This window comes from Venturia canescens, chromosome 7, assembly GCF_019457755.1.
Source record: "Venturia canescens isolate UGA chromosome 7, ASM1945775v1, whole genome shotgun sequence".
NCBI lineage: Eukaryota > Metazoa > Arthropoda > Insecta > Hymenoptera > Ichneumonidae > Venturia > Venturia canescens.
Genome location: NC_057427.1, coordinates 18063415 through 18085197, shown reverse-complemented (window position 1 = coordinate 18085197; position 21783 = coordinate 18063415). Strand labels below are relative to the sequence as shown.

The window sequence follows — 21783 nt, the reverse complement described above, 5'->3', positions numbered from 1 at the left end:
TTAGCTAAAAGTTCAATTTTCAAATTGCGACATAACTCCTGAGCTTCGCAATTCAAGAAAATGACATGTCGATTTTACCCCCACCACCGCGAATCGTTTTATTCAGAGATAATATAGTCTCGGCGAGAGCCTCGGGCTAGCAGACGACAGGGCTGTCAATATACTTGTCCCGAGACTCTACCGAGTCTCTTGATCTCGGCGAGAGCCTCGGGCTAGCAGACGACAGGGCTGTCAATATACTTGTCCCGAGACTCTACCGAGTCTCTTGATATGCTCATCACGCTTTGTTTGAGAATGCGTCTCGTCGTCAGGCGAGTCGCTCTTCTTGGACTGGCCACTCGCGGCAGCACCTACTGGACGCTCTCAGGCACGCTACGGGGCTCACGAGCACGGCTCGCCGCCTCACGTGTGTCGTACCGGAAAATGCATGGGAGCGGCCATTATCGTCCAGTTCGCGTTGCTATACACATCGCTCTGTACTGTTCTTTCAACAGTCATACTCATTATCGTTGCACTCATCTTGTTTCACTCATGTAATAAGTAATTAAACTCACGGGAACTCATCTAGCGATTGATCCACGCGGGGACAATTTGCATAAGCTTTAAAAAAGGTGCATTATCATTTGGGAAACACTCATCTCACCTCGTGGTAGCGCCGACACCACGTGTCTTTCTTTCTCATCGGGCCACTCGGGCCATTCACGAGTGTATTAATATAATCTCTCGTGAAACAAAGGTGCTCATAGATTCATATATTCGCTCATCATACAAATTCATAATCGCAGAACATTTTGCACTCATCTTCATTATTATTTGGTGCTGTGAATAAAATACGTGTTATAGTATTAGTGAAGAAACTCGTGTGTGTTGCCTCAATTGATTTCGCCCACCCGTGTCGCTATCCCCTTCCACCCGGCAAAATCCTTTCTACGTTATTTCTCAAACACGCTTCAAATTAAAAATATATCGAATACCTGAATTCAACAAAACCTCCAATTTGGTACTTACAAGGAAAGTCTTTCCGCTGTCCCCCTCCGATTTTAATGAAACTTGAATATGTTATTCTACATCAAAATCTAAGAGACACGTATTTTTTTTTATCGGCGGAAAAATGTTTCTAGGGGGTGAAATCATCGCTTGAAGTTGAGACCTCCGAGGGGTACTTTTCAGGTTTCACCCATTTCCACTTGAGATAATCGAATGCACCCAAATGGATAATTACCTTAATGATAAACGATGAAAAATGCAACTGGTTTCACATCGGGGGGTTGCATAAGAAAAAAGTTATAGGGGTTGAAATTCACAAAATCGTTATAAGAAAAAAACTATTGCACCTATCTCGATGAATTCAATTGCATTTTGAAGGGGGTAAAAAAATAGTAGATACGGGTTTTTGCGTTTTCCTCGCAAATCAAGTTAAGGGGGTGAACTACCCCTATGTATGTTTACGTTTAATCTCAATCAAACGGCAGTAATTCTTTTTTTTCTTGTTTCCTCTCCTCGTAATACGTTTTTTCTTCAAATTTACAACAACAATATTGCGGATATAACATTCAATGAACGATTTTATCTAAATGCCAACTTATTTATAGGTGAATCTTCAGATGGAAAAGTATTTATATCTGACTTATCGATAATTCTGACCGATTTATATTTGGCAATGAGATAATAACATAGGCATACGATAAGCGCTTACACATATACTCATATTCGTTCCGGTTGATAAGACCAAGTTTTGGGATGACGTATAGAAAAACTACATAGTCGAGTAAAAAAAAATGTACAATATGCTTATATCTTTTATTAATAATATGTCAACAGTCTAACAAAATAATCACCATAGCGATAAATAGAAGCGAACATATAATGGTGTGCTCTATTAACCGTTGTAAGTACTGCAGTAATGATAATCATCGAAAAAGTGTTTAAAACATAGCGACTTTTTGCACCAGGAACAGCGAACAATAGCAACATTTTCGCATCCTGGAACTTCACAATGTGAGTTGCAGGAATCTCCAAATGCAAAATCTACAGGATTCTCAAAATTCGCAGGTTTTTCTTCTATGTAACCACTTTTGTACCAAGAATATTTGAAAAGATCGATATAACGTGGTGACGACAGTTGGTTATGAACGAGTGATTGCAGCTTTATGATATTGTTTCTCAAATGCAAATTAATATCATAATTCATCAAAAGACAATTATCAGAAAAATGTCTAACAAAATTTTTCCATATTCGGAATCCAAAAACATCGAGGGGTTGGATTTTTCCGGTAGTTCCTTTAGGTATAATCATTACTTTCACATCTCTATTTGAAGGTTTTACATCAAGTACAGCTTGGGGACAGTGTCCAGTCCAAGAATCAATCAATAATAATGATTTTGGGCCAACTTTCGGGAAAAATACATGCTCCAACCAAATTTTAAAATGATTTGAAAATAGAAAAACGTATTATTTTTTCAATCGAAAAAATGTTTACACAAAAACAGTGGATGTAATTTATACCTGAAGTAAGCTTCCCAGACTTGGATACTTCTATGTACACATTATCGGGTCTGAAAAGCGTTTTCTCCACTAATGGACCAATCTTGCCAGTTGGTTCTTTTAAAACTAAAAATAGAGGAGATAGCAGCTTGCCGTCAGCTGATATAGTCGGCTGAATAGTGTAACTGTGAGTCGTAGAAGAGACTGATTGCACAAGACATTGTACTTGCTTTTCTCCTTCGATCGCTAAAGTTCTTCCTGAATGCATTTCTAGTTGGAAGCCACTCTGATCTGCGTTAAATATATTTGACAATTCGTACGTTCTAATATTTTGCTTTACGTCATAGACAAATTTTTGACTTTGTTGTTCCAAGACTTTTCCATCTTCAATTGTTTTGGATGTAATGAATTTATTAATTTTTCTCGATACGATACGATGAGCTGCTTTGAATGAGTTTATCCACGTACGAGATGCTTTGAAACGAAAATCAGTATGCCCTACTTCTTTTTGAGCATGCAAGGCCCATTTTTTGAAATCGGAATCGTGCACTATTAAACCAGCATCCACAGCAGCTTTAAAATTTTCCAAAGTGTATCCACAAATTCGTGCTAATTTTTCTTTGTATGTCCCCCCCTTGTTCAAATTGTGGGCCCACCGCCGCAACTGTCGTATAGATTGCACTTTCTTGAACTTTTGTTTAACACTTCCCAAACCTAAATTTCCTGTCTTCCCGCTGCGCCAATACTCAACGGCCCTTAATTTGTACTCGTAAGATAAGTCTTCGTCATCACGAGTGCATGTATCAGGCGGAAGTTCTGGTTCATGCAGGGCGTCTGCCCATTCTTGATCTTCACCAATTTCCATTTCCCGATCCTTAAATGGTTCTTCAAAATGCAAAGAATTTTCTTCTACCATGTCGAAACCACTGTATTCGTTCATTGCAGTCAACAAAATATTTTCAATGTTTTCTTTCAACTGTATTTCATCGTTATTCACTGGCGAATCCGGTAAACGCATAACTTCAAAAGTTGCGAGAAGCATTCTAATAACGTTCAAAGGATTTATCTTCATTTTGATTAATACTTGCAACTTTGTTTTAAATAGTCTCGAATTGTAAGGCACTTCTTTTGTGTAAAATAAAAATAACCGACTGTGGTGAATACATTCCGCGATCGCAGTTTTATCACTGCTTCTGCGTCGTATTTCAAATCTAATTTTGGGAGCGAGTCACAGACCGGACAGAGGTAACTCCGAAATAACACCGTCAAGTAGAGGGGGGAGATATGATAACTATGAAAATACGTCAGTATTTACGAAATTTTTGTGAAAAGTATAAGAAATACATATTTTTAAATTTATCTTGTGGTTTATTCATTATTAACTAATAAAAAAAATTGTTATTCGTAAAAGTTATCCAATCTATAATTTTTCGCGGAAAAAATAAATAAGCGAATTCTTTTAAACTATGGATGTAATTCGTATGAATACCGTAAAAAGTTACAAAAAAAAAAGAATTCATAAAATGGTAGAATTTTCAACGGAAAAATTCGATTTTTTCCAATTTTCCTTGCTCAAGTAGATCAAATCCATTGTTTAAATAAATTTTGAATAGAATCTTTTAAGTATAACTAGAAGAGTCTCAAAATGCCTTCAAATAAAAAAACAAACCATTAAGATTGGACGCATACTTTGGGTTCTATCACTTTCACCAGTTAGGAAAATGTAATTGCAGGAAAAATCCATCCATCTGTTGATATGTGGATGTTGTAAATTTGAAGAAAAAACGTATTACGAGGAGAGGAAACAAGAAAAAAAAGAATTACTGCCGTTTGATTGAGATTAAGCGTAAACATACATAGGGGTAGTTCACCCCCTTAACTTGATTTGCGAGGAAAACGCAAAAACCCGTATCTACTATTTTTTTACCCCCTTCAAAATGCAATTGAATTCATCGAGATAGGTGCAATAGTTTTTTTGTTATAACGATTTTGTGAATTTCAACCCCTATAACTTTTTTCTTATGCAACCCCCCGATGTGAAACCAGTTGCATTTTTCATCGTTTATCATTAAGGTAATTATCCATTTGGGTGCATTCGATTATCTCAAGTGGAAATAGGTGAAACCTGAAAAGTACCCCTCGGAGGTCTCAACTTCAAGGGATGATTTCACCCCCTAGAAACGTTTTTCCGCCGATAAAAAAAAATACGTGTCTCTTAGATTTTGATGTAGAATAACATATTCAAGTTTCATTAAAATCGGAGGGGGACAGCAGAAAGACTTTCCTTGTTAGATCAGCTGTGAGATCATTGTAAACCAAACAGCAGTAGTCAAGCACTGGAAAGACTAGTGTGACCACTACTGTGGTGTTTACCTCAGTAGATAGTACATTTCTGTGATATCAAAGACAATACATCACTCCGTTAACCCTGCTCGAAATGCTATTTATGTGTTTAGCCCACGATAAGTTAGACGACATCATAATTCCGAGATTTCGGACATCATGCACATAGGGAAGATTAACTCCATCAATATTAATAACAGGAAGGGTGTCTACATTAAATTTGTTGACATGCCTGCTACCACCAAGAATGACAGCCTTAGATTTACTCAAGTTTAGTTTTAAACCACTTCGCAAAGCATAGTTTGAAATTGCTTGGACGTCTTGTGCCATTGTATTTATTTCATCAACGATATCAGAAGGATAGCAGCTACGATAGATTTGTGTATCATCTGCAAAAACGAGATGTTTGCTGTAAGAAAGAACACTTCCGATATCATTGATGAAGAGAGAGAATAAAAGAGGGCCAAGTACAGATCCTTGTGGTACACCTGATGTGGTTTTAGCCCAGTTTGAACAGATTCCAGAGCTGTCAATGCAGGCCTGGGATCTGTCAGTCAAGTACGAATGAAAGAACTTCAAAACATGTTCGGAGAATCCAAATCTGCGTAGTTTGGTAAGTAAATTTGAATGTGGTATCGTATCAAAGGCTTTACTGAAGTCAAATAATGTCAGAATAGTCACCTTCCTGTTATCAACAGCCTCCCTGATATCATGACACAACTGAAGCAGGGCAGTTTAAGTACTGAATCGTCCCCATAAGCAGATTGATAGATATCTAGCAACCTATGTGTCTCTAGAAAAGTTGTGATTTGATCATGTATGCAGCGTTCAAAGAGTTCAGCCATTTCGCTAAGATTAGCAATCGGTCTTGTGTCTGAAGGTGTAACAGGAGGGCTTTTTATAATCAGCGGTCGAATATATGCTTTTTTCCACAGAGATGGAAAGTGAGCAAACCGAAGACCGTTATTAAATACTGATACAAGCACAGGCAGAATAGCTGACAAACCCTTACATAGAGCAAATGACGATAGTTTATCAGGTCCAGCAGACAAAGACGTGGATGATTTAGTCTTAAGTAAAGTGGTTACATAGTCGATAGAAATCTCAGTAAATTCAAAAACTGGCCTGTTTTCATCTAGCAATATGAGAGAACTTAAAAATACATTTAAAGAACAAGAGGCGTAGCGCAGGAAACCTGCACATAATACATATTAAATTCTTCACGCGAGAAAAACGTGAATGGAGACAGTGAGTTTTTCTTATCAAACCAAGATTTGAGAGTTCTCGCCACAGAGAAAAAGGATCTCTGCTGGACGACACTCTATCAAGATAATACTGATTTTTAGCATGTTTCAATCTAAGAGCGAGATAATTTCTGAACTGTTTATAGATAGCCATGTTTAAAATATTTCCTGATCTTCTAGCTTGTTTGTACATTACATTCTTACGTTCTATAAGATCTTTCATTTCATTTATCAGCCACGGTGCTAAAGGTTTATTTATTTTAAAAGTAGTAAGTGGTGCATGAATGTCGAGAGAAGTAAGTATTTGATGACAAAAATAATCCAGTAAGACGTCAATACTGTCAGTAGATTCACATGAGTTGAATGATAAAAGATTATTATTCTTTAATAAACAATTTAGCGTTTCAGTAAACTCGTTATTATTAAAATTTCGCAAGGTGCGTTTAGTAACAATGCGTTGTATTACTCGAGCCACAGGGAAAGCATAATGCAACGTAAGAAGGTCATGGCCAGCAATAAAAGGCGCCTCGGACTTGTTAAACAAAGCTATTTTGTTTGGATTGTCGACGACAAACACATCGAGCCATAAGTCAGAACTTTTTGTGTGGTAAGTAGTCTCAGATTCGACAATGTGGAGAGCTTGAGAAAAAACAAGATCTCTCAAGTAGTTACCTTCAAAGTTGTTGCAGGCTAGGTCACAGTTTAAGTCGCCAGAAATAACAACATTTTCGTAAAGTTGAGAAGAGCGCAGGAAATCGTCAATGAACGAATGAAACAGTAAACTTTTGGGTCCTCTATACATAGAGACAAATAGAAGCACATAGTTTGTGATAGTACGAATCTCGAAAATTATATATTCCGGGGCATTTGAAAATTCGCTAGGTGAAGAAGCGAGTATTTTTACTTTAAGAGATTCGTGAACGTAACATGCAACGCCACCTCCAACTTTACCTTCTCTATCGTTACGAATAAGTACATAGCCCTCCAACTTAACCAAATCATCAGAAACTAGAGAATGGAGCCAAGTCTCACTGATGGAGATAATATGTGAAAAATTAAATGAGAAATAAGCTCTAATTTGATCAATGTGTCCGAGTAAAGAATTAGCATTTAGCAAAGGAATGGTTAATAAATTATCGCAAAGTACAGTCTTCTTATGGTGAGTTGATGAAATATCGGACGTTGACGTTGAACCAGTTAATGATTTGGGTGGTAGTCAAGTAATCTTCGAGAAGTCCACATCAGAATTAATGGAAATGATCTCGGACCCATCCGTTTTGCGCACAAATACTCCGCGCAAAGTGGCCCAGGCATGTTTCCATCCACGCTTCTTAGTGATTGAACGAACATGGCCAAGAAATTGGTGTATTTGAGGAGGGAGAAACTCTTTTATTATGATGTTTCCATTTGTGTTTGCCGAGAATACCTCATTGATGGAAAGTATTCTCTTCTTCCGTTTCATTAACAAAACTTCGTTACACACCGATGCCGATTTGAAACGAACCAAGAAAGATTTTGAACGTACATGAGATGAAGTTTTTTGTTGATCGCCAATGGCACCTTGAGGCTTTTTTTCGAGGCTGCGAACATCTATAATATCAGATGAACATTCAGCAGCACCAAGAGAAGATAAGATCTTTTCAACAAGTATTCTCGGCGAGTCATTTAAAGATGCCGGTAGGTTATGAATCACTATCCCAGGTGACGTCAGCTGGGCACTTAGATTTGCAACATTAGTCACAATACCTTCCATCTGTGATTTCAACTTCACATTCTCTGCAGCGATGTTTTCAGTTTGGTTACTAAGAGCTGCCACGTCAGTGCGTACTTCAGAAATAACTTCACCCATATTTTCTTGAGTGGTCGCAAAGTTTGACACTTCAGTACGAAGAAGCGAAATGTCTTAGACAACTCCATTTATAATCACAGAAAGAGACTCAAATCTCGACGTCATTTGACTCTGCATTGAAACCAGATTTGCATTGATCGCCGCAGTGTTCGATTGGATTTGACGCATCATATCTTCTAAGGTAATGGGCGAAGATGAACCGGCAGCTTGAGAGACATGCGAATCTGAAGGCTTGGACAAAAGACACGGGCCACAGCAAAAACTTTTAAACTGTTCATTATTGTGCAGATCAATTTCAAACTTAGTCGACGCACATTCAATATGAAATGTTTCTTTGCACGAACCCTTGCAAACGACAATGTCGTTTTTGGCCAAGCGTTTGCTGATGGAACAATAACGTTTCGTCATTTTGATAAACTTTACAGACTGCACAGATAGAATGATCAGCAATTTTAAATTTCAAAAAGTTGCGCCGAATAAAGAACTTATCGGTTAATGGTAATGTAGATCACCCAACAGAGAACCAAGTGATCAAGGTCGATAAGTAGTGTCTAAAATTCAGAATTGTTTCTAATTCACTTCAGAGAATACACTAGGTTATTGACGGGATTCTATCTGATTAGATATACCTCGATCACGGGTCGATGAAAACCGATATTAATGTGTCAGTCAGTATCATTGACAGATAGGGGTTATGTAATCAACCGGTGTACGAATTTTAGAACGGACGAAATAGCGAAAATTCATGTAAAATGAGCAAAAAGAACACCTTATAAGAACAATAATGTTCGAATTTTTCGCTAATTGTGCAGATTTGCTCAAAGTGGATTACAAGACTGTCTGATTAGTTGAGCAAATGGTAGGCACTAACACATTTACAGGAATTTTGTATGGCCGTAACTGTCAGATCACAGTGAAAATCGCCGTCAGAATAAAATTTGCAATGTTCACAAAAATACACTGCTACACAGATAAGTAGAAATAACGCAATAATTAAACACACTACTATTAACAACTAACACACAATAATAAATTATTTTGTTCGTTAATTATTCGCTATGTGCGCGACAGCAGCGCCAATGAATATACGAACTACAGGACGCTGTTTTAGACGGAGTGTCAATGGGACTTGGTAATAAAAAATTCTTATTAATTATAAAAATTAAATTTCTCGATGTTAAAAACAAAAAAGTATTTATATTTGTTTCTATCTTCTATTTGTGCGGAAGCAGAGGAAAAAATGTGATTGGTAAACTCAAAAAAATGACAAACTTAATGTATTTTAGGTTAAGCCCAGGTGAACAACGACTACAAATAAATGAAAGCAAGTAATAAAAATCGAATAATAGTTATATAGCTATATTTCTCTGAATAATTGTTAGATATATGTTAAATCAATAAATAAATATTTTTTTCATCTTCAGGTTCAAATTAATTATGGAAACAATCATAAAAACAGGGTTCCAGTCCATTCACCACAAAATTTCATTCCAGCCCCAGACGATCGTCAAAGGCAAAAATCTCGTCCTTGCAGAACATGTTAGAGATGTACAGGAATATCGGCGAGATAACAAAAGTTATGCAATAAAATCGCGGGTCATTCGACAAGCATCAGTGCATGCAACACCTTACTCTACAACTTTACATGTAATTAATAATTCAATTATTTATCTATCGTCGCAAAAAGTAGCATCAGGATTATTCAATTTTATTATTATTTAATGTTGATAAGTTTCTTTTTTATTTTATCTTAGATAAACGAGGCACGATGTGTCACTGACGTACAGTGCAATTGCGTTTACAACCGAAGTAAGAAATGTAAACACGTTGCTGCATTAATTTACTACATTAATAATGAGGAAAGTTCATCGAAAACTAGTCGAGAGCAACAGTGGGGTAAACCAAGTGCACGACAATTTGCCAAAAATAAATATTCCAAAGGAGAATATTTTGAAAATATGGTGCCGCATAAATACACGCAACTCTATGAGCCTCAGGAAGTCCAGGTGTCTGAGTTGGTGTCAGATTCTCCGCTAAAACAAATTTTGACAGCGCAATCAGGAGCAAGTAATCTCCATACAGTGAAGAATGTGATGGAATCGTTATTAATGCAAGTAGAATTCAATACTGAGAAAGAAGACTGTTCTGAATGTATTAGTAACTGTTTAATTTTTTGTGATGAACATCCTATCTATAAAAGTTCTTATGCACTAGACGAGGACATAAGAGATTTTTATCTGAAAAATGTTCAACTGTCTGATGAGGAGTTAATCAATTTAGGCTGTGAAACATTGAAACAATCTTCATGTAATGCTTGGTACAAAGCTAGACGCTTAAGAATTTCTGCAAGTACAAATGTGCACAGCATAAAAGTCCTGTCAAGAAAGCCTGTCGAGAGTCTGGTATCAGAAATGTTAAACCCAAAGAAAATTGATTGTGCCTCGACAAGATATGGTTTAAAACAAGAATCTCATGCCAAAGAAAAATATGAACAACTTTATAATTGCATAGTAAAACGCGTTGGTGTTGTTGTTTGTAAATCTCAACCTTGGCTCTGTGCGAGTCTTGACGGCGTTGTTTTAGAAGACGCATGTATTTCAAGAATTGTCGAATTTAAGTGTCCCAGTTCTTGCGAAAAAAAAAAGGTTGTGAATTTAGCTGATAAGACATGTAACGTTAAGTACTTACAATTTATTGATGATCAGTTAACACTGAAGAAGACTGATCCTTATTACACGCAAATTCAAGTGCAAATGTATGTCACTGGAATGACTGTCTGTGATCTTTTTGTGTATTCACCAGTGGAAGATGGGAGTTGTTTAATACAATTACATCGAAATGAAGAATTTTTGCAGTTAGCAATTTTGAAAAGCGAAAATTTTTATTTCCTTCACTATTTACCTGCCTTATATACGGCATGGAACGCTGGAATTATTGATGCAAAGAAAAATTACACTGAAATCGAAATATCCGATTGTCATGACGAAGATGAAACAACACTCCAAGAGCGATGTTTTACAGGAATTGATATTAAAAATATAATGAAAAATTAATATATTTTTCACTATAATAATATTGATTAATAATAAGTTACGAAAAGAGCTTTATTGTTTGTTACATTCATTTTATAAAGCAATATTTCTTAAGTTTGAAAACTTCTAACAATGTGATGAAAAAATGATTTAAGTAATTTATTAAGTACTTATTCTGAATGAATTTGACGTATTTGTTTAAGTACTACAAAATATATACAGTTTAATAAAATAATAATCTGTGTTTTATTCTCCATTTTCTTTATCATTTTTATTTGAAATGATCGGAGGTTGCAAGTTCACCAAAACACAGCAAATGTGCATGATGTCATCGATGCAGTGAAATAAATTCTCGGGTATTTTGCTTAATATTTGATATGTCCTCAATCGCTGCATGATCCTTTCTACGTGAATCCTAACTCTCGCCACACTATATGTTTGTTGAGTTTCTTCACTTGAAAATGCTGTATTTTTTTCCAAAAATGGTGGCATAACCATTCGCACTTTTTTACCACTTGTGTCAATAACCGTTTTAATTTCCGGAAAACCCTTGTCAGCCAAAACGATGTCACCATTTTCTAACAAATCCAGCAATCCTGACTCTATTGTTAATTGAGAATCCGATTTTCGTCCTCCAGCTACTTTAGATTTCAAACAAATAAAACCTGCAGGAGTAATACCAACAAGAACTTTGGCGGTAAAGTTTTTTTTATATTGAGAATACGTGAAGACACGATTGTCGACACTTGTGAGAATTTCAATCTTAAACTCTGTGCAATCAATTATAACTCTCGTGTTACTGTATTCAGGATGAAAACAGTCAGGCATTGTCTCTTGCACAGCATCAATATTTGGCCAAAATACCAGATTTCTTGTTGCACCAGCCAAATGTTGTAAAGTTTCGAAAAAAATTCTTGAAATTGTTGTTCTGTGAACACAGAACAATACACCCAGTGCTGAGAATGTTAACCCTGTTTTCATTTTAATTAAGAATATAAACAGTCTATCTTTTTTGGACACTGTGCATTTTACAGACGTACACATCCTTTTTAATAAAAATTCGAAATTTTCGAATGTTACTCCAGCAAGATCAATAAGATTTCTTTCCGTTGTTATAGATTCGAATCCGTTAAAATTATTGTCAGCTTGAGTTTCTTGATGGATCAATTTCTTGGGAGGAGTACCACATGCTTTGCTTACGAATTTTTTGTTATTACTGTTAATTTTTATCGATCTTGTATCGTCAACAATTTCTGTTTGAATTTCAGCATAACATATGCCTTCATTGACATATCGATTGCAAATAAATGTTTGTGAATTTACATCGCCCTCTGAGTAAAAATTGACTTGACATTCTTGGTCAACTGTCTGTTCGGTTAAAATAACTGGTGAATTTTCAATTGCTTTCTCAACGGATTCAATAACATTCGGCTCAGCACGAATTGTTGATGGTAATGTTCTTTTCAATTGACGGTCCATTAAACGCTTGAACCTAAAAGAATCAGTATATTTGAATTATAGTTTTTATAATCATGCAATAAAATCCCGTGAAAAAATTGCCGATGCTTACCATATGGCCGATGCTTGGCTCGATACTGGGTAAACGACCGTTGGGACTCAGCGTTGGGCCCGAGTACGGGCCAGCATGTTTGCGCACGTTTAGTCAATGCTAAACTTGGGCATTGGGACCCGACAACCAGCCAACCCTCGGCCGGTGTCGGTTTATAACTGGCAGCCAACCGTTGGGACTCGACGTTGGGCCCGAGCATGGGCCAGCATATTTGCCCACGCTTATAGCCAATGAAGAATTTGAGCATTGGGACCCGACAATCGCCCACGCTTGGGCCGGTGTCGGTTCATGACTGGCAGCCAACCGTTGGAGGCCATCATTGTCCCATACCTCGGGTTTATACTGCTCGCCTTTTTTTTTAAATCTGTACCTGCTATATTGTTAGATATACAATCGGTATCCGCTCATCAGCCTAGGCTCAGCCAGCACTGTCTTGCAACGGCAGCAATTGATGATCAACTTCTGGTCATCCATTAGTTGTTCATCAACCAATTTGTTGTTATTAATCCAAGAATATTTTGTTGCTCGCACTCACCAAATAATAATCGACTCTTTGAAGCAATTTTTTTTTTCAGTATATATAATATTTAGTGGACACATGTTGTGTTATCTTCATTTTTTTGATATTGCAAATAAATTAAGATTTCTTGTATAACAATAATAATAACGACAATAATATCAATAATAGTAATAATAATCTAGAGACGCGGCAGCGTCTTGACGCCAAGTATTGAGGTAAAGTGTAGGCAGATTCAAGACGGGCCGTGTATCTTTTAATAATATACAGATTAGTCATTTAATTTTTTCGACTTTATTAATTAATCGGCTGAAGGATAAACTTTTTTCAATTTTCTTATCAAAACTCGTACGAGCTAATAAGTTATCGAATTACATGAAAATTTGTTTCCGGGTATTTTACGGTTGTGTACCAAATTTGGTCTAAATCGGTTGAGAATTAAAAAAGTGATTTCAATATGTACACATATGATACAATACCAGAATGGGCCCAATATTTTATTTTGAGAATGTTGATACAAAAATAGGAAGTAGTCGATAGTGTAGTGGTTAGCGTCTCGGACAAACTAGGTAGGCATTAGGTAGGAAAGTTGTAGGTAGGCAGTTCAAATCCCCTCTGAAAAATTTCAACTCTAAAGAAAATATAAGGAACTGTTTTTTTTTAACTAATTAAAATTTCTACAATGACGGATAATTGTATAGGGTGATAAAATAAGCATGATTGAAAATAAAAATTATTTAATTAAATAATCGATAACAGGCTGGGGAATGACGCTGGGTGAATGTGGGGCTAGCATTGGGCAGACACCGGCCCAGCGTTGGGCCGTTGTCCAAACTAACGCTGGGCTGATACTGGTCCCAAGCGCTAGCCTACCGTAGGACCGTAGCTATCACTCCAACCGTGGTGCTACGGTTGGCCGAGTTATATTGCCAACGGTCGTCCAACCATCGCGTATAGTTGGCGCGGTACTGCACCAAGCTTGGGCCAATGGTGCCGTTTTTCACGGGATGTTTGTAATTTTATTTTCTCATAACGAAATATATTAAATCAATTATATTATTGTTATTTTCAAAGTGAATAATCAATACTGTGGCTTTTATAAGGAGAAACTTGATTCACTGGTCTTTTCGATAATTTCTAAATTTTTATATCGTCGATTTTATATTTAATTTATATTGATACATTTTCTACATATATTTATTTACCTGCTTAGAGCTGAAGATTCATTAACTTTTGAAGATTTGTAGATTGGAGGGAATATGGTTGGAACGTAGCTAGGACTTGCCTCCTCTTCAGATTTTTTACCTCCCATAAAATGATCACTACAAATGTAATCATATGGTTTGGGAATCCACGGTGATCCATCAGCACTTATAAGAAATTATACATGATCAATAAATTTGTTTATATACATGAATATAAAATTTTGATAAGACAGATGTTACAGACAGTAAATTATTTTTCAATTTCAAGGAATTAAAAAATTAAAAAATACGGATTTTGTTACACAATTATCGAAAATTTGAAGTATCCCAACATGAATTTTTTAAAATTATTAACAAAATACGGTATTTTATTGTTTATACAAAACTAATGAATTTCCGAAAATCTGCTATTCTGTTGTGTTATTGATATTGAGGTTATGATACTACTTACTTTTGCCTTCTTACTGCAGCTATCCATTTATTTCTTTGATTTATTTTCCATTTAACCGTCGGAAATTTATAAAATTTACAATCATTTTTCCTTGATGTTTTCTTGCAGTTCACAACACAGCAACTCCGGTTGCTCATTTTATGTTAAAAATTAGAACGTAATCGCAATTTTACGTGTATAAGCTTACTCAAGCCTTGAAAACAGCGTTTTTTAACACCAAAATTGACCACTACGTACGCTAGTGTCGATTTGGCTCTCCCCACCATGGCTTCGCACATAGCGAATAGATGAAAAGTAACTTTATACTGAGACAGAATTCCACATCACTTTCCCGCTCGAAGAGAAAGAGAGAGAGAGAGAGCTGTTGAGAAAGAGCGGAGGCATGGATTTTTTTTCTAATGTTTCAGATTCCGGATTACATCTCAAGATATATATAGAAAAAATCTCTAACCTTTCTAAATATTTTATACTATCAATCTGAACGTTGTTGACAAATTTCGGTTTATTTTCCATCACATAATACTCTTGGATTCGTCGGCCTTTATTTCTCTTTTATTCTTCTTCTCTTTTTTCTCACCATTTTCACTAAAATATTGTCCTGTTTTTATCGCTTTTCTACATAATCGAAAAAAATTGGAACAGTGTCGATAAATTGTCACTTTCGCGATCTTTATAACCTCATCTAGTTAGCATTTAAACAATGCGCCATACGTCATATCATAACGAAAATATATAGGTATATACTTGTATTATGGCACCAGATTTGTCACTAAATAAAAAACAAATAAACATCAAAAATGTGTGCGAAAATCCGACCCATTTTTTTGATGCTATTAAAAAATAAATAATTAATATCTCTTCAATGCGTTGAGCTACAGAGCTCGAAGAGGTCGCAAACGAAAGACAAAAAAAAATAAAAAATACGTCAACTTATAGTATTCTCTGAAGTACTGTAATTATTTAATTATTAAAGAAACAAATTTTGAAAATTTTCGAAAACAATTGGAAACGCTATCGCTCCTGTAAAGACTCTCTAGCAGCGACTCGTCATAACATAAATGTACTTGTCTCAGAGTCGCTGCCGCGACTCTAGATATATTTGATATTTTGTCACGGTTTGAAATCCTTTTCATTGCGAAGTTTGAGAATTTTTGTTTACATTTGTTGAGGTTTAATGCGAAAACGGGCGATCACCAATTTACTTGTCCGAATTTTTTCCCGAGAGGGAATTTTTATGGTTTGGTATCAAATCTTTTTTCTATGGTAGTTCTAAACGATACAAAATGTTTTCCAATAAAATTTTTAAAAGTTTTTGAATGTTTTTATGTAATTTCTAAAAAAATGGAATGATTTTCGTTAAGTTTTGTCTAATTTATAACGGTTTGATATTCTCCGAATGTTTGAAATGATTCCTTAGTTTTTCAACGATTTCGAATGTTTCCACAATTTTGTGAAATTAAAATCATTTTCCATAAGGTTTATGAATATTTCGTGTCATTGGAGAATTTTTCCGCCTTATTTTTAAATAATTTTGTTTCGATTTTTTTTGATGAAATCATTCTGAATAAAAAAGATATGACATGTTTTTAATAAAACAAATGTTTTCGTTGATTTTCTATAAAATTTGACAGAGAAAAAAACATAATACTGACCAAGTCCAACAGAATTGACAATTTTCAGATATTATGCACTCGTATGAGGGATTCTCTGTCGAACCGGCCAATTTTTTTTTTACCATCTCAGTTCTACCTCATAAATGGTTATATCAAAGTACTACTTAAAAGCACTCCATGTGAATTTTTTCAGATTTTTAAATTCATAATTTCAGAAAATACTGTTTTTTTTTCAAATGAATATATCACGGAAACTCGAAGTGACTGAAAAAAAATATTTTCACATAAAAGTTGTAGTTTCGTGTTAGCTTTCGAGCGGACGACTCGAAATAATTGCTACGTTCTGGTAGCGATGATTTTTTACCGAAAGAGGAGGGAATTATTTTTTTATTTATAAACAGCCATTTTTTTGGTTGGAAAAATTACAGAGTTTTTCAATTTGTTTGACGATATCGCAAAACAATCGCCAGAGTGGCACGAATCGAGGTTCTACGCTAAGAAAAATTAAATCACACAAATTTATTTTTTTTATACCGGTACCTCGATCCATACCACTATGAATAAAAGTAATTAATATTTGTGATTTTATTTTTTTTTAACCTAGAACTTCGATCCGTGCCACTCTGGCGATTGTTTTGAAAAATCGTCAAACAAATTGGAAAACTCTGTAATTTTTTCAGCCAAAAAAAATGGCTGTTTCTGAATAAAAAAAAATAATTTTCTCCTCTTTCGATAAAAAATCATTGTTACCAGAACGTTGAAATTATTTCGATTCGTCCGCTCGAAAGCTAACACGAAACTATAACTTTTATGTGAAAACATTTTTATTCAGTCATTTCAAGTTTCCGAGATATATTCATTTAAAAAAAAAAGTATTTTCTAAAATTAGAAAGTTAAAAACCTGAAAAAATTCACATAGAGTACCTTTTAGTAGTATATTGATAGAATCGGTTATGAGGTAGATCTGAATCTCTCATAAATTGCATTCAGAAACTAGAAATTTTTATTTTATTGAATAATGGGCTTTCAGTGACTTTTTGAAGCATTCTTTTTACTACAGAGATAGAAAGTTGATGCACACATGTCGATGTACAAAATTTTTTAACTCTGCATGTACCCACCGCAAGGTCCAACCGGAGAAAAGAAAAGTATGAAGTACGTCTAGACCAACAGATTTGCTCATTTTTCAACATATGCATTGCATTTTGAAAACATAAATTCTTATGCCATTCACAAATGGGCCACCGCTGATTTTTTGTAGCATTTTTCATTATATCTTTTATTATTTATCATTTATAAACCATATCCATATTCTATAATTCTTCTATAATTTTTATTATTTATATATACTGTAACGACTTTTCTCGTGAGTCGCACAAACGCCTCAATCTCGAGAGTCCCGGGGCGCCAGTTCGAGAATTATTCGAACAAATTTTTATACGAGGTTTCTCGAGAAAGAGATTTTAGGGTTCTCCCGGTCGTAGCTGTGGGAAAAACAAAGTGGTAGAGGGGCGAGGTTGTTACGTAGACAAAAGTAATTTACATGTAAGATACGATATTCCGGAATTACAGGATGATTTATTAAATATGAAACAACTGATGAGAAAACAAAAAAAAACAACAGTTTGGTAATTTTCAATATAAATAATTTCCGGAAAATTTTTGGTTTACATTAATTTCGGTTGAGGGCTTCAACCCGATAGTTGGTGACATAAGAGTTTAATTAACGGAATCATTTCTGTCAGATTTCTTAATCTACTGACTTCGCGGAACATGAAAGACGAATTCCTCTCGGCAATTCTCGAAATATACAACGTGAAAAGCGGTTGATCTTTTACCGCGCAAGACGATTACGCAACTTTCTCAAAAGCCAACGTTACCCCGAAACAATATCGCTCTCAAAGTCGAAACGTTCACAATATTTTTAGAGCTCTTTCTTTCGATACGAAAAATCACAAAATGAATCACAAAAGGAAAGCGAAACGACAGCTCACCGCTACGGTTTTAGTCAAGAAATACTCCGGAAAAGACCACGGAGTTCTCCCCAATGTTCCGATGATGTCGAATTCTTGACGGGTCGGCGACGGCTCGAAAGAATACATCAGGTCACGTAGTGTTCCAGAAAACGAAGTCCCCTTTAGCGACGGGGCCGCGTTCTTATACTTTCGAGTCTTAGCCCCCCTCCACCTTTCGCCTGCTCGCGGGATCTAGGTAATTCTCGAAGGTTCTAATTCAAGTTTGAATCGCTCAATTTCGAATTTTGGTTAACTGATCGAGGACGGACGATGACCTTTGACAGTCGAGAGGTTCCGACGATTCCCGACGCTTGTTGACGCGTCGCGAGGTGAGACAGCTCCAGGTGAGGGCTTCGAACTAGCGACCCTTGCTCGAAAGTTCGATATACGACGATGATAATATTGACGACCTTGACGACCCGCCTATGCCTTCCCTTGCGGTAATTTCAACGATGTTTCGACTCATCTCCCATCCTTTCCATCTCGTTCTCTGTCGCTCGCTCAATCTGAAATAAAATATTCAAAATAAATTAATAAAACGAAGTAACGCTCGCATTTGACTCGGAAACCTTTCTCTCGAGAGGAATTATCCGTCGTTACCCGACGTTTCCTCTCTCACCGTGCCAATCAATCTCTCGTTCAATTTTAACACGTTACAATACCCATATTCTATAATCAAAAATAGGAAGTTATTATACTTGGTGCACATGTAAATTGTAACGGTACGTTTGTGCTTATGCACACCGTCACGCCAAGATTCGAGCAATTCTATAATAAAGAAGAGCGGGTATGAAGGAAAAACAAAAGTAAAATGAAATTAGCTTGAAATGACAAATGTTTTATTCAATTTTTAAATGTTTTAAACCAAATTACAAAAATAAAGGCTTTTTATTTGAAATCGAGTTTTTCCGCTTTATTTTAATTGCATGAAAAATTTTATTTCCGGTATTTTTCTCCACACAAAAAGAAAATAATTTTCGCAGAATTAATTATGATGAATTTAAGCTCGCTTTTATTTGAATAATGATAGTTTCGCTTGCAATAATAATAATTCAATAATTCTTGCCAACGCTGGTCTTGATAAATTTTTAATTAATTTTGTTTGATAATTCGATCATTTGGTAAATTGATAATTGAGCTATAATTCTTAGAAACTCACTTTTTGACTCTATACAATCCAAATTAATTGTTCGAGTGGATTTTTCTGATCGATCTCACTCTTTTGACTCGATATAATTCAAATAAATTGTTTTCAGTGAGTTTTTTCGCTTTTTGAAATAATTTAATTGGCTCTAAATGACTCGCAATTGTCTCGTTATGAGAATAAAGAAAATTTGTTTAATTTTAATGACTTCTACTGAATTAGATCACCACTCAGAAAACAATAACTCATTGATGGAAAAGAATCCACCCAGAGATCTTGAGACAGAACGAACCCGAACTGTCCCGGCCCCTCTGGCGTGGAAAGGTAGGAGTCCTACCCAAGAATCTTGTGACCGAACGAAATCGAACGGCCACGGCCCTCTTGGATAGAAAAAGGATTGGAAATCTACCAGGAATCTTGAGACAGAACGGAATCGAACTGTCCCGGCCCTCCTGGATAGATCGGAAACTCTCACCTAAGAATCTTGAGTTCAAACGAAATCGAATGAACCCGGCCCTCTTAGCGTGAGAGAGGAAAGGTGTTATTCTGTTTGAATTCTGAGTGGGATAATAGCGATGTTATTTTGCTCTTTGTTTTTAGAGCTATTTTTGAAATGAGTGAAAATTCTATGTTTCTTTATTCTCGATTTTATGGCGAGTTCACGCGGCGAGATCCGGAGGCAAGACTGGCTTTTGGTTATGGCATGCGAGTCGAGCTCTCAGGGATTCGAGACGTGACTGGCTCCTAGCTCCTAGCGTGGCGAGATTCGATATGAGACAAGCTTCTGGAGCTTCTGCGCTCGGGTTTTTATACCCGTTGAAACAAAGGAAATAATGATCATAATACTTTTGGACTTTATCCCTTACTCCAATTCGCTGCGCGACTTAATCTCGAACCAGGGACTCCCACTCTAAATTCTCTGATTGGTGCGCTAACTCCCCCGCGTGGGTCCCAATTGCCGAGTCGAGCCGTAGTCACACTGCGCATGTGCAAAAATTTAATATAATTTAATAAAACCAATTTTTATTGCTTCTACGCACATTTCGCGTCTTTCTTAATTATTTTGTTTTATTCTTAATTGATTTTATCCACAAGAATCTTTTATTTCGTTTCGATTAATTTATTTGTTCGTGATTGCGTCTATTGCACGTGCCTGTGAAAGTAGGCCATCGCGCATGCGCATTGTGCACGCTCGATCTTTCAAAGAAAAGTTTACTTAAAAATTTAAATGATTTTATCCTGAAATTTTCACCCATTTGTTCAAAAGACGTTTCTTTAATGATCAGCATTAATTTTCTAAACAAAAAAAGGTTTATTTAATTAAAATTGAATAAAATAAAGAATTTCACGAATCTAGGGAATTTTGTGGAATGGAAATTGAGTTGGCGGCGCTGAGCGCCTCGCTTCCCGAGCACCGCTTCGCGAAGTGACAGTTTTTCAACATGGCCGCCGGTGTAAACACTCGTGCGTGCCATGTCGTTGAAATAAAGTTCTCGAGTCGGTGTTTCGCTTCAAAATACACAGGAGTTTCAAAGTTTGCAAGTACCCGCTGCGGTTTATTCATCTACATTTTGATACAGACAGAAAAAAGTACCACAGATTCATTAAATTAATTATGTCAACGCTAAAAGTAATAAAGACAGCGTACTATTAAAAGCAAACAGAACTCAAAATTGTTTGATGTATCTGTGCATTGGTTGTCGAAGACAGTAATTCCAGACCTATTCAGAAATAAACAGTTAAAGACTCTAGTAATAAATTTCTTCATTGATATATTATTGGGATCGGACAAAATTCATGAAACATCTGGTGTCAAATTTTGAACTACAACCGGGGTGCAACATGGACAATTAACACACGCACAAGTCACTTGAAGATGTGACACATACATGTACGTTGCACCCCGGTATGCGCCATTTTTAGCTTGGCCACGCCTCCATGTCAGATCCCAATAGTCGAAACCAAAAAGTGAAAAGGTTGGCACACCTGCCGCTTCACAGAAATATCAAAGTTTATAGGTACTCGCTGCATACCATTAATACAAACATTGATACTACGGGGAAAAAACACTTCAAAAATACCTGAACCACATTTTCGAAACTTATTATGTTACATTCAAGAAAAAAGTAAGAGATATGCTGTATGTTGAAGCAAGCAAAATGGTGTAATTTCGTATGTCTCCATCGTTTTACGCAGACCAAACATTTAATCGCATTCAAAAATGATCAGGCGTAGACATACAGACGCGAATTTTTCAACCCATAATGCCAATCACAAACATGCCATGGAAATACTTAATATTTATGTCGCTTTAT

General features: G+C 36.0%; 3 protein-coding genes across 7 annotated transcripts in view; 1 reads left to right on the top strand and 2 right to left on the bottom strand.

The window, feature by feature from the left end:
- The window catches only part of LOC122414241 (venom acid phosphatase Acph-1-like), a 208058-nt gene that overhangs the window by 158864 nt on the left and 27411 nt on the right, over nucleotides 1–21783 (bottom strand). The window lies entirely within an intron of this gene.
- LOC122414239 (uncharacterized) lies at nucleotides 8649–11074 on the top strand. The gene is made up of 4 exons (XM_043425317.1): nucleotides 8649–9053; nucleotides 9208–9249; nucleotides 9346–9568; nucleotides 9676–11074. Exons 1-4 carry the CDS (start codon nucleotides 8980–8982, stop codon nucleotides 10972–10974), a joined length of 1638 nt encoding a protein of 545 aa, XP_043281252.1. The 5' UTR covers nucleotides 8649–8979; the 3' UTR covers nucleotides 10975–11074.
- LOC122414240 (uncharacterized) lies at nucleotides 11041–15453 on the bottom strand. The gene is made up of 3 exons (XM_043425319.1): nucleotides 14697–15453; nucleotides 14246–14410; nucleotides 11041–12445 (listed from the first exon to the last, which is right to left on the bottom strand). The coding sequence occupies exons 1-3, from the start codon at nucleotides 14831–14833 to the stop codon at nucleotides 11200–11202; spliced, it is 1548 nt and encodes a 515-aa protein (XP_043281254.1). The 5' UTR covers nucleotides 14834–15453; the 3' UTR covers nucleotides 11041–11199.